At 35.9% G+C, this 16,439-nt stretch overlaps 2 protein-coding genes across 2 annotated transcripts; both read left to right on the top strand.

Annotated features, from left to right (window-relative positions):
• Window positions 1-7,920: 7,920 nt before the first annotated feature.
• On the top strand, window positions 7,921-9,730 carry LOC132281013 (receptor like protein 22-like). The gene is made up of 5 exons (XM_059782756.1): window positions 7,921-8,253; window positions 8,401-8,452; window positions 8,579-8,727; window positions 9,085-9,263; window positions 9,334-9,730. The coding sequence occupies exons 1-5, from the start codon at window positions 7,921-7,923 to the stop codon at window positions 9,728-9,730; spliced, it is 1,110 nt and encodes a 369-aa protein (XP_059638739.1).
• A 4,725-nt stretch (window positions 9,731-14,455) lies between these two features.
• On the top strand, window positions 14,456-15,451 carry LOC132281012 (uncharacterized). The gene has a single exon (XM_059782755.1). It carries the CDS (start codon window positions 14,456-14,458, stop codon window positions 15,449-15,451), a length of 996 nt encoding a protein of 331 aa, XP_059638738.1.
• Window positions 15,452-16,439: the final 988 nt, after the last annotated feature.

Below are 16,439 nucleotides of genomic sequence, written 5' to 3'. Positions count from 1 at the left end.
ATAAGACTTAAATTCTCTCTACCTTTTGTGAACTTAGCTAAAGTCTCAATTTGATCTTCAATTATGACTTTCAAGGACTTATTTTCGGAAACTAAATCAATAGATGCTAATTCTTTAGCTAATTCATATTCTTTTTCCTTTCTCAATGCTTCATTTTCAAGAAGAGATTTTCAAGTTTTTGAGAGATAATGTAGTTTTCTCTTTTAAGACTAGCACACTTTTGAACCATCTTGCCTAATTCATCATGCAATTCTTTAAAAGCATCAAGCAAGTAATTGTGGGCATCAACTAATTCGTCATAAGTAGTTTCTAAATCAAATAAGTCATGATTAGAGTTTACCTCATCTTCATCAGCCATGAGGCAAAGATTGACCAATTCATTGAGTTCATCATCACTTCCGGATCCATTTGAATCATCATCCTCCCATGTAGCACGCATGGCTTGGGCTTTCTTTTTTCGTTCCTTTTTATTTTTATATGCATAGCGATCCGATTTGAAGTGCCCCAGTTTTCCACAATGAAAACAAGTAGGTGCTTCTCACTTGTGGAACCACTTCTTTTGAGATTGTTGCTCTTTTGGTACTTCTTCATTTGAAGAACTCTTCTCACGGTTTTGGTGATGAGTGCAATTTCTTCCTCTTCTTCGTTTTCGAAAGCTTTCTCAACTTCAACCTCCTTGGTAGTGGCTTGAAGAGCTAGATCTTTCTTGTGAGTTTCTTTGTTGTCATCTCCATCATTCATTTTTAGCTCATATGCCATCAAAGAACCAATGAGCTCATCAATAGGGAGTGTGTTGAGATTTTTCGCTTCTTGAATAGTAGTCTTCTTAGCTTTCCAATTCTTAGGCAAAGATCTAAGAATTTTTCTCACATTTTTGGATGATGTATATGACTTTCCAAAAGCCTTCAAAGGATTAACAATGTTAGTAAACCGAGAATACATTTCACTAATTGTTTCTTTGTTGTTCATGGTAAATAATTCATATTTATGGACAAACATGTTCATTTTAGATTCCTTAACATAACTAGTGCCAACATATGTAATTTCAAGTTTATCCCAAATCTCTTTAGCCGTTTCACAATCCAAAACTCTATTGAATTCGTCTTTGCTTAGAGCACAATAGAGATTTGTGATAGCCATGACATTACATTGAACAAGCCTACACTCATTTTGAGTCCACTCATCATCAGTTTTTGGAACTCTTTGGCCATCAACAACTTTGGTTGGAATGTGATCACCTTGTTCGGTGGCTTTCCAAGCATCGATGTCTAGACCTCTTAGAAATGCTCTCATTTTGATTTTCCAATAATTATAATCATTTCTATCAAACCAAGGAGGTCTATTATTAGATTAACCTTCTTAATGAAAATTAGCCATAATCGTTCTCTAAGATGATTAGATCTTTAACTAGAGATTAGGCTCTGATACCAATTGTTAAACAATAATTGACTCTAGAGGAGGGTGAATAGAGTCAATGACCAATTAATATAATTTACAATTTCACTATAGATAAACAATTATGCAATAATCAATTAAAATAGATAATAATTTAAAGCATAAATGTAAGAGAGATAGGGATAAGAAATTGCAAACAATGACACGGATATTTTTAGTGAGGTTTGGAAACTCTTACTCCTCAGCTCAAGATCCCTCTTGAGACTTCCCAATCCACTAAAGCTTCTCCTTAATGGTGGAGAGCAAACCTTCACGTGAAGCAAGCCTTTGCTTCCATTTCTTGCTAGGAGAACAACTTTCTCCTAGGCTTCTTTCGGGTCACACCAACCCTTATAAGTTTGTAGAAAAGATTGTAGTTGAAGTACAAGATTGAATCTCTCTCAAGATGGATTTATAATTTTTAAGCTCACAACTAGAGTAAGTAAATGAATGAAATAAAGCTCAAATCTCTATAATGGAATGAGTGATCAAATGATTATCTTGAATGCTCTAGAATGAAGCTCTTGATTAATCTTCAAATTACTCTCAATGGATGTGTATTGTAACACAAGCTACAACTCCTATTTATAGGGAGAAGAAGTCAATATAGCTGTTAGAGGTCAATATAGCTGTTGGAGATGAGGTGTCAATAATCCAAGTTCGCAGGTAGCCGTTTGATTTGAAATTGATTATGTATCGGTCGGCTGATGAAGCATCATCGGTCGGCTGAAAGCCTTTCGTCAGCCGGCTAATCCCCAATCGTCGGTTGGTCGAAACGGTTGTTTAAAGTTACAGCTCTCGGGACTTCATGAAACCTTTATGTCGGTCGGCTGATGGATAACCTTTGGTCGGCTGATACATATATAATCTTGTGAAAACCCTTATCGGCCGGCTGAACCTTCATGTTCAGTCGGCCGAAGCTCCTTGAATGTGATCCTTCATTTTCCTTCTCTATTTCTAGGCTTTTAAATAGATTTTGCCATTTAACTCATGATCCTAGAATGTGTGAGCTTCATGACTTTCATATATTATTTGAATCTATGGTACTACCCCATTTGAATTTGCCATTCTTGATTGTTTTTCTTCTCCGTGTTTCACCTTTGAAGTTTGGAAGAGAATGAATTGTTTTCTTTTGTCTTTGGAGTGCATAGAGTATTTAGCTTGGCTTTGCCTTTCCTTGTTTTCCACTTCACTTTTGGACTTCCAATGACTAACCTGTTAAATGTTCTCAATGCAAAGGTTAGTTCTTAAAACACAATTAATGTTTTGTGATCGTCAAAATTAGTCTTGGGGTTAACAGACCGGTCCGGCGACGACTAGGCAGAGAGTCTGAGCACAGAAATTCAGCCAAAGACGACGAGGTGTGTCACCATCAGGCAGTGAATAGCGTTGTCAACGAGGCGGCAAATAGAGCGACGATAGATGGAGTGGCGGCAGATGGTAGAGATCCTTGGCAGCAGAGATCGGTGATCGAGGCAGAGCTCTGTGGTGGCAGAGATCTGTGGTAGCAGAGAGCAGTGGTGACGGCGGCAGAGCTTCGTGGCGACAGAGATCTGTGGTGGCAGAGATCCGTGGCGGTAGAGGGTAGTGGTGATGGCGGCAGAGAGTTTGTGACGGCAGAGAGCAATAATGGTGATGGTGGCAGAGAGAATGTTGACGACAGAGAGCAGTAGAATTTGAGATTGAATTTCAGAGGTACAGTGGAATGATTCAGCACAGGTTATCAATTCATGGCTCTGATGCCATGTTGAATATCAGAGATAAAGAAACAAAGAGACATGCAGAGATATGAAATGTATATCTTCAGTATGTCTGAAGCATGTACAAAGGGGCCAATAAATAGGCTATTGACAATGACTATACAAAGCTATAATCACGACAAGAGTTACGGCAAAAGTCAGCTGTAGAAGATACACAGAATCTCTATAATCAACAATCTTATCTTTGTTGGTCAGATATGTGAACTTGGACTTAATATCATTTTTTCTTCTTTCAGTTGTCATGTATAGGATCCACAGATGGGACAGATCTTCGGGATAGGCCGCAAAGTGGGACGTCTCTTTGAGTTCATCCATCTCCGCATTCCTTCTCATCAGCTCTCTATAGTTTCCACTGTTGCTTCAGCAACCTCTACTCCCTCTCTTAGCCTTTGGCATTCCCGATTAGGACATGTGTCTATTGGGCGTTTACGCTTCTTAGTGTCAATCGGTCAATTAGGTTCAGTTCAAAATGATGATGTAACTTGTTTACCTTGTCAACTTGCAAAACAACCTACTTTACCTTTTAATAAAAGCACAACTATTACCTCTGCTCCTTTTGACCTAGTTCACTCAGATGAATGGGGACCTTCTTCTCACACTATAATGGGGGGATTCAAATACTTTGTTATTTTCATTGATGATTACTCACGATTTACCTGGGTATATCTCATGAAAAATCGCTCTGAACTACCCCAACTTTACTATGATTTTGCAAATATGGTCAAAACCCAGTTTTCCCGATCCATCAAGATCTTCCATGTTAATAATGCTATGGAGTACAAAGAAACAAAATTTCTAAAATTTCTTCGCCAACATGGCACGATCTTTCACTCTTCTTGTCCTGGCACATCCCAACAAAATAGTCAGGCTGAACGTAAATATAGGCATATCTTAGACATTGTTCGCTCTCTTTTAATATCCAGTTCATATCCTGAGTGTTTTTGGTGGGAAGCAGCTCTCACTGCTGTATACACCATCAACCGTGTTCCCATGCCTATTATTGGCAATCAATCTCCTTATGAACGCTTATATGGGATCCTTCATGCTTATAATATTATCAAAGTTTTTGGATGCACTTGTTTTGTCTTACTTTAGCCTCATAAAGGTACTCGTCTATATTGTTTTCTAGGTTATGGAATTAAACACAAAAGATATAGATGTTGGGATCCCATTTCCAAACGTCTTCGTATCTCTCGTCATGTCATCTTTTGGGAACACAAAATGTTCTCTTCTCTCTCCAAATTCCATCTATCTCCATCTTCTACTCCTTTATTTTTTTTCTGATTCTTTAGTTGAACTCTTTCCAGACGACATAAATACAATATCCTTATATGAGCTTCTAAACACTATCTCATCTACTCCATAAACAACTTTCCATCTGAGCTCCCTCAAATGGCCTTACCTAATGAATTTGCTTCATTTGATGATCCTGCTACTGAATCTTCTTTATCAAAAATGATCACTACTATTAAACCTCCTCATCGGGTAATAAAACCTCTTAGTCATTTACGTAATTTTCAGTGTTTTTCTACTATCATGTTGTAATACCCCTAATTTAAAAAGGATAGTCTCAGTATTTATTTTATGGTTTTATTGCATTTTAAAATTCATTATTTGACTATTTGGCTATTTGTTTAATTGTTTAATTATTTAATTGAATTATTTGCTTTCATTTTATTATATGTTTATGTGTAAATAGATTAAGTAATTAATGTGTTTAAATGTGGTATACTATCTGTTTATGTGCTAAGTGTTTAGTTGTAATTAATTGTTTAAATTAAATGTTTATTTTAATTTTAAGGAGTTAGGCTGGGTAGTGGTAATAGACCAACCGTTTGGGGTTACATGGTTTACTTGGATTTGTGGATATAAGTGCAGTTAATACCCATGGATGGTTATACATATATATATGGGTATATATGTATATAGGGTTCATTTAATTATTAATTATTATTAATGATTAAATTAGTGTCATTTTTCATTATATATGTATAATTTAATTTTAGGGTTTTATATATATTTAGGTAATCACGTTAGGGAATAGCAGACATATATATATATATATATATATATATATATATTATATTTTCTTTTATTTTTCTTTTCCTTTTCCTGAGGTAATTAGAATTAGGTTTTTAGTAGAAGTCCTTAAATATAGCATTATATGTCTGCTTAGGGTTTAGACTCTATTCACGAACAGAGAGGTTCGAGAGAAACTAAGAAAGGAAGAATTAGGGTTTCAGCCATAGATTGAAGATTGGATCAAGAAAGTAGGAAGAAGGTTGCTTGTGGGTTGAATCAGGAGTAGCGAAGAAGTTTAAACAGTCAAGGATTTGCCGAAAAATCTAGGAAGATGACGTTAAGATTTTTATCCAAAATCTTAAAGGCAAGTTCTTACTCTTACTCCTTCCCTTAGACTTGTGTTTTCTGCATGCCTAGGTAGTCTCTAGGAATTAGTTGGATTTTAAATTAATCTTTTATTCATGTTTATTCTGATCTAAAACAAGTTTTGTGAATTTAAATTATAGTTGATGGATCATGAAGCATATAGCATGATTAATTATTTTATTGTTGTTAATAATGCAAACTGATTTCTAGAAATGATTGGGATGATACGGGACATAGTTCAGACTCTTAGGATCAGTATTAATGAAAAACAGAAGAGTTAGAACTGGCCGGAGACGAGGCAGAAGGGGTAAAACAGTTTTAGGGCTCTCAGAGAGGAAGAGACCTGGCTCTATGGAAGTAGGAACCGGCCGGCTCCCTCAAGCAAAGAGTCGGCTCCATGTGATGGGGAGCCGGCTCCTTCATATGTAGAGCCGGCTCTATATGTGGTTGAGCCTGCTCTCAATTTTTTAGAGCAGGCTCTCTTGCCATGGTACTTATTAGATGTGTTTTAAGCACTGTTTGGATGATTTTGGGGTTCCAGAACTGTTTTGGGACAAGGATGAGGATTCTAAATAATTTTCATAACATATTGAAATCCCATAATGTATAATTTATATCTTTATGCTAATGATTAGAACAATATGAAATTTTAAACAAGTTTGCATGTTGTTAATGGATATAGAGAATTTAATTGCTTATTATTATTTTAGCAATATAAGTGACTGTGACATGATTTTTAAATCTTGTATTGGATGCATAATATGGTCATACACATATTAGATTTTATTATGCTTATTCTGGATTAATTGATGTTTTAATTTATTATTTATCTCATTAATAATTGGATTTGTGGATTATATGCACCGGTATGGGACGGTGGCATATTAGATACGAATTAGATTAAAACGCTAATTCATACATATTCTGGAATAAGGGAATGGATTAATTATAATATTAAATCATACTTATATTTCGTGTCAGATCAATGAACAATTGAATGACATACCTTGGTTTGGATGGTTTTATATATATATATGATTATGGTACCACGATATAAGCTTAAATCTCAGAATCGATGGTTAGGGAGCGTATATGCAGTGGGATGCATAATTGGCTATGATAGGTGGAGGTGTACCCTGTTAGGTTTAGGTACACATGCCCACTTCAGATGCGTTTTGCATGTTGTCTTCTAGTCAGGTTGAGACCGCCTTGTAGCCCAGTGAGAGTCCCTTAGTGTGGATATATATATATATATATATGGACTAAATAGCTATTGTTGAGTTGTATAGAATGTATCTACGTATCGGGTCTATGTTTGGATTGTAGTAGAGTAGAACTTGCTCGTGGGCCTGACTCACTCTTATTTTTCAGGTGTTCGACAGTTCTAATCTTAGAACTTAATTGTGCTGAGCAGAGACAGTCACTCACTCCTCCGATTACGTAGGATTTCCCTTTATGTTTTAGCTTTAGATTTTATTTCAGTTTTTACTTTCAGTTGGGATTTTATTAGGTGTCCACTAGATGGATTCCCGAGTTGTTTTAGTATTGGAGGTTTTGGAATTCTTGGTTTATTTAATTAAGATTTCATGGATTATTATTCAGTTCTTTTTCAGCTTATTAATTATTTGTTCTTTATTCTTTTTGTACTTATGCTTGTTTAAATACTTAATTGTCTGGTATCCCTCGGATGTGTGCTCGGACTTGATCACCCGTGGATCTATAATCTAGGGGTATCACACATGTCTCATCATAAGCCTCAATCCTACCGTGAGGCTAGTTCTAACCCCCTTTAGCAGTAAGCTATGGCAGAAGAATTGCAGGCTCTCACACAAGCTCATACCTGGGACATGGTTGCTCTTCCCTCTGACAAAACTGTTGTTGGTTGTAAATGGGTTTACAAAATCAAAACTCATTCTGATGGTTAAGTGGAACAATATAAAGCTTGTCTGGTTACAAAAGGCTTCACCCAAGGATATAGCATTGACTATGAGGAAACATTTGCCCCTGTTGCTCGACTTACTTTTGTTCATAGCCTATTGGCTATTACAACAGCTCGTAAGTGGGACTTATTTCAAATGGATGTAAAAATGACTTTCTCAGTGGTGATCTCACTGAAGAAGTATATATGAGACCTCCTCTAAGATTTTACCATTCTCCACATCAAGTCTGTAAACTCCGTCGAGCACTGTATGGTCTTAAACAAGCTCCAAGAGCTTGGTTTGCAAAATTTAGTTTTACAATTAGAGACTTTGGATTTACTTCAAGCTCATTTGATTCTAGCCTTTTTATCAGCAAGACTAACTCTGGTATTAATTTTCTCTTATTTTATGTTGACGACATGATAATCACCAGCAATGATCTTGCGAGTATCTATACACTCAAAATATTTCTCAGTCATCACTTTTATATGAAGGATCTTGGGCGCCTCCACTATTTCCTAGGCTTGGAGATTCTCTTTGATTCGGATGGCTATTATCTCTCCCAAGTAAAGTATTCTTTTGACATTCTTGCTTGTGCTGGTATCACTGATTGCAAGATAGCTCCTACTCCACTTGAGACCAATGTTAAGCTCACTCCTCTAGATGGTACACTCCTCAGTGATGCCACATTGTATCACAGTCTGGTATATCTCATTGTTACTCGACCTGACATCGCCTATGTTGTGCATCTTGTCAGTCAGTTTATCTCTGCACCTTGATCTACTCATTATACTACTGTACTACGTATTCTTCGATACATTAAAGGGACTATGTTTCATAGCCTTCACTTTTCTACTCATTCTTCACTTGAGCTGCGTACTTACTCTGATGCTGATTAGGCAGGTGATCTAATTGACCGACGTTCTACTACTGGCTTCTGCTTCTTTCTTGGTAACTCTCTCATTTCTTAGCGCAGCAAAAAGCAAACCGTCGTTTCTAGGTCTAGTACAGAAGCTGAATATCGCGCCCTTGCTGATTTTACACAAGAACTTATTTGGCTTCGATAACTCCTAACAGATATGGGTATTTCTCATTCCAATGGCAATATTCTCTATTGTGATAATCAGAGTGCTATTTACATTGCTCATAATAATATCTTCCACGAATGCACCAAACATATTGAAATTGATTATCATGTTGTGCGTCAACAAGTTGCTCAGAGAACCGTACGCCTTCATTCTGTAACGTCTGCTGATTAGACCGCTGACATCTTTACCAAAGCTCATCCGTCAGGCAGATTTCGGGAATCAGTTTCCAAACTCAACTTGGTTTTTGCTTTACCACCTTGAGTTTGAGGGGGGATGTTGATTATAGAGATTCTGTGTATCTTCTATAACCGTTGTATACTGACTTTTGCCATTGTATACTGACTTTTGCCGTAATTCTTGCCGTGATTATAGCTTTGTATAGTCGTTGCCAATAGCCTATTTATTGGACCCTTTGTACATGCTCCAGACATACTGAAGATATACATTTCATATATCTGTCTCTCTCTTTGTTTCTCTATTTTTGATATTCAACAGGTTCACCTCGACCTGTCTTACCTTTCCGTGATGGAGAAAAATTGCTATCTTGTTTATGTTACATTTACATTGTTGGTGCACGTCTACTCTCTCATGGCTTGCTTAGCTGAAACCAACATCGCCACTGATCAATCTGCGCTTTTTACACTGAAATCCCACATCAACAGCGACCCTCATAAGTTACAACTTTCTATCTAAAAACTGGACTGCCTCGACTTCCCCTTGCAACTGGATTGACGTCCATTGCAGCACTCGCCGCCACCATAGAGTTGCAATCTTAAACCTTTCTTACATAGGCCTAAGAGGCACCATCCCTCCATACATTGGAAACCTCTCATTCTTACCATCCCTCGACATTCGAAACAATAGTTTTTATGGCGATATCCCTAAAAAGATAGGCCATTTGCATAGACTAAAAGACATCATTCTCCCTTTCAACGACTTTACAGGAAATCTTCCTGAAGAAATAGGCAAGCTTGCTAATCTAGGGTTTTTGGATGTGGTGTCGAACCGACTCTCAGGCTCCATACCTGCTTCCATTTTCAACATCTCCTCGCTGGGAATTATTGACCTCACTATAGTCTGTCCGGTAATCTTCCGGCAGATATGTGCTACCGTCTTCCAAAATTCTATTGGCTTGCTCTAGCATTTAAGCAGTTCAATGGTCGAATTCCTTTCACTTTATATGAATACTCGGAACTTCAAATCTTGTCATTGTCATATAACAATTTTAGTGGAGCAATACCAATAGAGATTAGGAATTTAACCATCCTAAAAGAGTTATATCTTGGCGGAAACAACTTCAAAATTATGATAGGTTATGCTTTTGTTCTCCCTAGCTTACCAGTTACTATATCTATGTGTGCTTGTATAAATGATATACGCAAAAAATTTATCTAATACAGTGATTCTGAGCACTATTAATGTTGTATATCAATTACGAAGACAAAATTTTTTAAGCCTTTTAAAATTAATTATTTGCAAGCAAATTTTATTTTTACTAAAAACGTATATATATAATTTACTATCTGATTTAAGTGTGAGGTGAGAATCTTTCTCATTAGACTATTTCATTGGAATAAACTCTTATCGTGTTAGAACATTGTTAAACAAACTATTTGTTTACGGCGCATAGACACAGCAACCTCATTAACTTCCAAAAAAAAACTGCTTAACAACCTCATTTTAATTTTTTACCCATAAATAAATAATAATAATTAAAATTAAAATTAAAACTACTTAACAGCCTCCATATTATAAATTTAATGAAATTTGGATACTCTGCAATGCATCTGTGGGAGGAGGTTTGTTTGTAATTTAATTTGTACCTTGTATGTAAAATTCCGCAACAACCGGGAAATCTTCATAATTTGGAATTACTTGCAATTGAGACAGTTGGCTTAACTAGTACCCTACCAAGAGAAATTGAAAACTCTAGTTCATTGATCGAAGTATATCTAAACGAGAATAGTTTCACAGGTATCCTCCTAATTATTTACTTTATATATCAATTTGATTTTCCAAACTAGCTTGGACTCTTTGTCAGAATAACAAGCATACTCATCTTCTTTGAGTAATGATAGGGAGTGAATACTGACTGATGTCATCGTGACATTAGTAATATTAATGACTATCAACCTTTACTTACATGTCCGGCTAATTTTATATGAATATAGACGGATGTCATCATGACATTAGCAATATTAATGACATCGATCAGCTCTCAGTCACATAAATCAATCGGAGTTGTCCGACTTTTAGACTCTAAATCATTATCCATCTTCTTGACTAATGATAGACAGTCCAATAGTCGGACAAATCCTATTAATTTTATGTAAGAATGGGCTGCAACAATATTTAATGATATCAGCTCCCACTCACATAAATCAGTCGGAGTTGTCCGACTTTTAGACTCTAATTCATTATCCATCTTCTTGAGTAATGATAGGCAGTCTGGCAGTCGGACAAATCCGATTAATTTTATGTAAGAATGGGTTGCAACAAAATTAATGATATCAACTCCCACTCACATAAATCAGTTGGAGTTGTTCGACTTTTAGAATCCAAATCATTATCCATCTTCTTGAGTAATGATAGACAGTTCGACAACGGACAAATCCCACTAGTTTTTTTTTCCCATTCAATGGATGGGAGCTTATTAGAACATGTTCACAAATTATACCATGTAATAATAATGGAATGTCTCATAACACAAAGAAAGATGAAGTGAATCATTGCATTATGGAGATGCCAATAGTTTGTATTTATTACACATTTTTGCAGGGTAATACCACAAGAGATTGGTAAGCTTCGCAATCTGGAGATTTTAGCCTTGGGTATGAATAGTTTACAAGTTACAAGGTCCCATTCTGGAAACATTTTTCAACATGTCGACACTACGAATGGTTTCATTTGCGAGCAATCAACTTTTCAGCAACTTTCCGCCAAGTATTAGGTTAGCCAATCTTGAAAAAAATATGTATTTGAACTTGTCGTCAAATTCTTTAAGTGGCTACCTTCCCTCAGAGATTGGAAGTTTAAAGGCCACAATAGAAATAGATTTGTTGGTGAATAGATTCTCAGGTGAGATCCTTGGCACAATTGGAGGTCTCTAAAGCTTAGCTAATCTTTTTTTGGCACGTAATAGACTATAAGGACCTATTCCTGAGTCATTTGGACCACCGCATGGATCGACCCAAAAAAGAAAACTCCGGCCCATCAACCTCCATCTTGGAAACCAAGAGAGGAATTTAGGGCAATATATAACCTACTATAAAGGGAAGGAGTAGAGAGAGAAAGAAGAGGCACACAGTTTGGAGTGTAAGAAAAACTTTTCTAAGCATTGCATCTTCATCTATATTATGCATATCAAATTGAGATCTACTCTCTTATCTGAGACAAATTGAAAATTCACTCTTATTAGTATAATAAAAAAATAAAAATAAAAAACTATTAAAATTTCGTTGAATTTTTTAAAAACGTCAAAAATATTGAAACAGAGGAAGTATTTTTTTTTTTTTTTGGGTAAAACTTATATTATATTGTTGACAAATCGTTTAGCAATTATTGCATTAAATTTAATTCATATTTCATTTGTTGGATGAAATTTGGGTGAAGTTCATATCAAAGTCTAGTCCATCAACATACTATTATTAATTTATTTATTTTTTTGGAAAACATGCTTTCTTATTAGAGAATGGAGGTTCTTGTTTGATTATATATTTAGAAGTGCTCTAGCACCTTAACCTATTCAAACCATTTTTATTTATTTATTTTTTTTTTTGGGTCAATCCCAAAATAATTATTCACTTTTTATTTTTTTTAAAATAATATATTTCACATCTTTTTATATATGTCTTCAGAGTTTAAAATTTCATACTTGAATATTTAAAACTTAAAAGTGCAAGTTAGTAACTTTTTCGGAGAGAATGCATGTTCCATATGTTCCCTTAAAAATTACTACTACTCTCCAAAAATAACACTTAAATTAAGACAGAGAGAATATTATTATTATTATTAAAATATATATATAGATATATTTTTAAAAACTCATCACACGTTTAAATTGGGACGAAAAAAAGTATTATTATTATTATTACTAAAATATATATATAAATATATTTAAAAAACTCATCACACGTTGACTTTGCCTTCAAGAAAACTTGATATCCGAAAGACCGAAGCTTCTAGTATGAAATAATTATAATAACAACATTAAGCTATGATCCTCTCACTAAGCTAGACATCTTTTCCATTCATTGTCTATGTCTATAATACTATATCCATATGTGAATTGCAATTAATATTATAATTAGTATGTCACTTAAAAGCACGTCGGTTAGGAGGTCTTTTTCTTGGTACATCAGAGAGAACTAATTCAGCACACCAACCCCATAATAAGTCATTATTCTCTTTACCTCCTTGGGCCTAGGATTCAGTTGGGCTTCACTTATGTAGGGGCACATGATACATTTACATCAACATGGGCCTACAATCACATGGTTGAGATGTGAAGAAAAATTAGGGAATAAAATGATGGGCCTTGTTGAACTTCTTTTTCACACTTCAATGGGTTTTTTTCCTTATTAGAGAAAGAAACAATCTACATGAAATTGCTTTGGTTCATTGTTTTTTCCCCCATTTTGTGAATTTGTTGGAATTATCATTATATTTCTTTCAAATCAAGGATCATTCTTTTATTTGACATGAGCAAGAATGATAATATAACGCGCTTTCGTGTGCGATGACGATTCAGAATGCAACTCAAGATAATTTGGACGGGTTGAGAGCTCAACTCAAGGTATAAAATTCTTAGCCGAAACTCTGGATACTTAGTGGTCTCTCTCATTTATTCCACAGTCTTGGAAGCGTATGTTACTAACAGAACCTCCCGCAAGATGTTTCGTTGAATGTTCTAGCCAATTGTACTCTTGTTTAGACCTGAAAATAAATAAATAAATAAATTTATTTCAATTTTCCAACATCTTCTTTTTTTTCCCCAATCCCTAAATTAATTTTGGTCCAAGATTATCATTTTTGTCAAACAACCATTTCGAAAGTTTAATACCAAAGTTGCCAACAGCTTCTGATATGACTTTTATGTATGTATAATTCCTACAAAGTTACCTAAATGTCCAAATTTTCAAAGATCTTCCAATTCAAGAAAAACCATGCTTTAATGAGGCATTCAAAATAAAAGGTTCATTTATCACTCTGATTGGAACCCCTTAACAAGAGCTTTAAATAGCCAAAAGCCAAGTCACATAGTTAAAGGTCTCAAATGTTACATTCTTCATGACATAGAAGATGTGGTTTGAAATTTTTTTTTTTTTTTTTTTTTTTTTTTTTTTTTTTTTTTTTTTTAAAGGTAATGTGGTTTGAATTTGCCATCAAATAGATGGTTGCCAAACTCATAACTACATTAGGAGGCTAGTTATACATATATATAATATCATTGTATGTCACCATATAAAAAAAGTAGCTCTTAAATTAGCCAACTAACAAAAGGATAGGAGATGACAAAGCCAAAACATACCCAATAAGTCCAAACAAAGTCATAGGCAAAAACAATGCTCAAGCAACTCCACATTTGCACGTTTTGTTAGTTTTTAGTTGGTTGGCCAATCTATTCATCCTAACTCCAACTTCCCTCTAATCTAACCAATCAAAGGAATTATGAATTAGGAAGGAAACAACAATGCCTCCGATACTACCTATTTCATATATATCCCATTCTTGAGAAGACCATCTCCTCTAAACTACCACTCACACACACACACACACACACACACACACAACCAATTGTCGAGATACCCAATTCATTTCCCTTTCCATTTCCATCTCCAAACAGACACACACACACACACACACAATGGAAGAGTACCCATCAATCCCAATGGAGAGAACAGGAAAGATCATCAGGAGAGCAATCTACATCTTCCTTCAAAACTACCAATACTTCACCACAACTGCTGCTCTCCTTGCCTTTCCCTTCTCAGCCTCAATTCTCCTCTCACAAGCTCTCATTCCCTCCTCTTCTCTCCTCTCACTACTTCACAGTCTCCTCAGCTCTCTCTTTCATGCTGCAGGTTTTCCTCCCTCATCACAACTCTTCACCATTCTCACTGTCAAGCTCTCTCAGACCACTGCTTCTTCCATTCTTGCACTTCCCTTCACCCTCTCCTCCCTCATCGTCGCGAAGGCATCCGTAATTCAAGCTCTCAATCACCACAAACCATCTCCTCCACCTTCATTCTCTTCTTTTCTATCACTCTACAAACCAATCATTATCACTCAAATTTGTAACTCAATTCTCATTCTCGCCGCAAATGCAGCTTGTTTCTCTCTCACAGTCTTTGCCTTCAATTGTCTTGAATGTCTTGGCTTCTCTTCTCCCAACTCCATTCTCTTCGTGTCAGCCACCGGGGCCATTCTCTACTCGGTGATTATTGCCAATGCCATCATAGTCTGCAACCTAGCACTGGTTTCGTCCGGGATGGAGAGATGTGGAGGGCGTGTTGCCATTCTCAAGGCCTGTGCACTGATCAGGGGAAGAACTGGAACCACGCTGTCGCTTTCTGTGTCTGTCAATATGGCCATGGCTGCAGTTGAAGCCCTGTTCCAATACCGTGTTGTGGGAGCTTATCGTCATGCTAAGAACCCCACTTCTTCGATGGCTTTGGAAGGGATTTTCATAGCTTACTTGAACTCCATTGTCATTGTCCTTGACACCATTGTGAGTTGTGTGTTCTTAAGAAGCTGTAAAACCACTTGTCAGATAGATGAGGAGAGTAAATACTATTACCAAATTGAAATTCAAAAACAAGAAGCCAACAATTTGGTAAAGTTCAAGACTTCTTTCTGTTGATCATTGCAGGAGAAAGGGTACATAGTGGCTGATACAAATAAAAAGTTTCATTTAGAATTACAATAAATTAATACATTCAACTCCAAGTGCAAGTATTGAAATGTGGAGTATCTATGAACAGTTTAAAGAAAATGGATAGTGCAGGTGAGTTTACTCCAATTTCTGTGTTTCATTCTTCATTTGGTTATTTTTTGTATTCCCTATTCTTTCATTGTACGTATATTGGCAGATTGTATACATTGTAAAAGAACTTGTAAAGGCTATTTATGAAGTTAGGTTTGTAATGAAATGCCAAAATGAGTGACAAGAATGCCAAAACCATATGTTCATGTCATCACAGTTCAACAAAAGTGAACGAACTCAAACAAATCGAAGTCTGATAACAAGTTTTTTTCAGTTCTCACAAAAATTGAGGCCAAGGCAGTTATGCTTTTGAGCAAACTCGGTGATGAAGTCACATCCAAGGACCCGATTACAACGGAGCAAAACCATGATTCAGATACACAAAAATCATCCCACCATCTTCTTCCTGCAACAAACTGCAAAAGGAAAAAACCATCAATGGGGGCAAAGTGCACGGTCTGTAGAAGAAAATGCAGTTCTGCAGCTTTACTTGCTTTCTACAGAGTTGATCAACACATACAGGTGGGAATCTAGAAAAGAACTGTAGACAGTAACATTCTCTTAAAGGCAATGTCAATTTCATCGACATTGAGACAACGTAATGCAACTCTATCGAACGAACAATCATATGCCGATACCAACCTGTTTGGATGTTTTACAAATACAATTTCTCATGGCATAAGGCTCAAAGATCAGACTGGATTAAGTGTTGGAAGAGTTTTTACTAGTTGGTGCTGCTCAACCCAGCAACCATTTTGGAGGGACAAGCCTGTGAATGATTTCATTTTGTAACATACAGTACATTAAATCATTGCATTGCACATAATTTCAACTTTCTCAATGTCAAACTCGTGTCTGATGATCT

Source organism: Cornus florida, unplaced genomic scaffold, assembly GCF_030987335.1.
Source record: "Cornus florida cultivar Cherokee Brave unplaced genomic scaffold, ASM3098733v1 CherokeeBrave_3.0.0_Hap2_Chr11, whole genome shotgun sequence".
Classification (NCBI taxonomy): Eukaryota; Viridiplantae; Streptophyta; class Magnoliopsida; order Cornales; family Cornaceae; genus Cornus; species Cornus florida.
The sequence above is the reverse complement of the archived record's forward strand: the minus strand, read 5'-3'. Positions and strand labels throughout refer to the sequence as shown.

What these genes read in the sequence shown, in the direction of transcription:
- LOC132281013 (XM_059782756.1), top strand. Translation starts at nt 7,921, where the DNA reads ATGATAATCACCAGCAATGATCTTGCGAGTATCTATACACTCAAAATA. An exon ending in TGGCTTCTGCTTCTTTCTTG is followed by an intron (nt 8,453 to 8,578) that starts GTAACTCTCTCA and finishes AACTCCTAACAG; the next exon opens with ATATGGGTATTTCTCATTCC. An exon ending in AACAAGTTGCTCAGAGAACC is followed by an intron (nt 8,728 to 9,084) that starts GTACGCCTTCAT and finishes GATATTCAACAG; the next exon opens with GTTCACCTCGACCTGTCTTA.
- LOC132281012 (XM_059782755.1), top strand. Translation starts at nt 14,456, where the DNA reads ATGGAAGAGTACCCATCAATCCCAATGGAGAGAACAGGAAAGATCATC.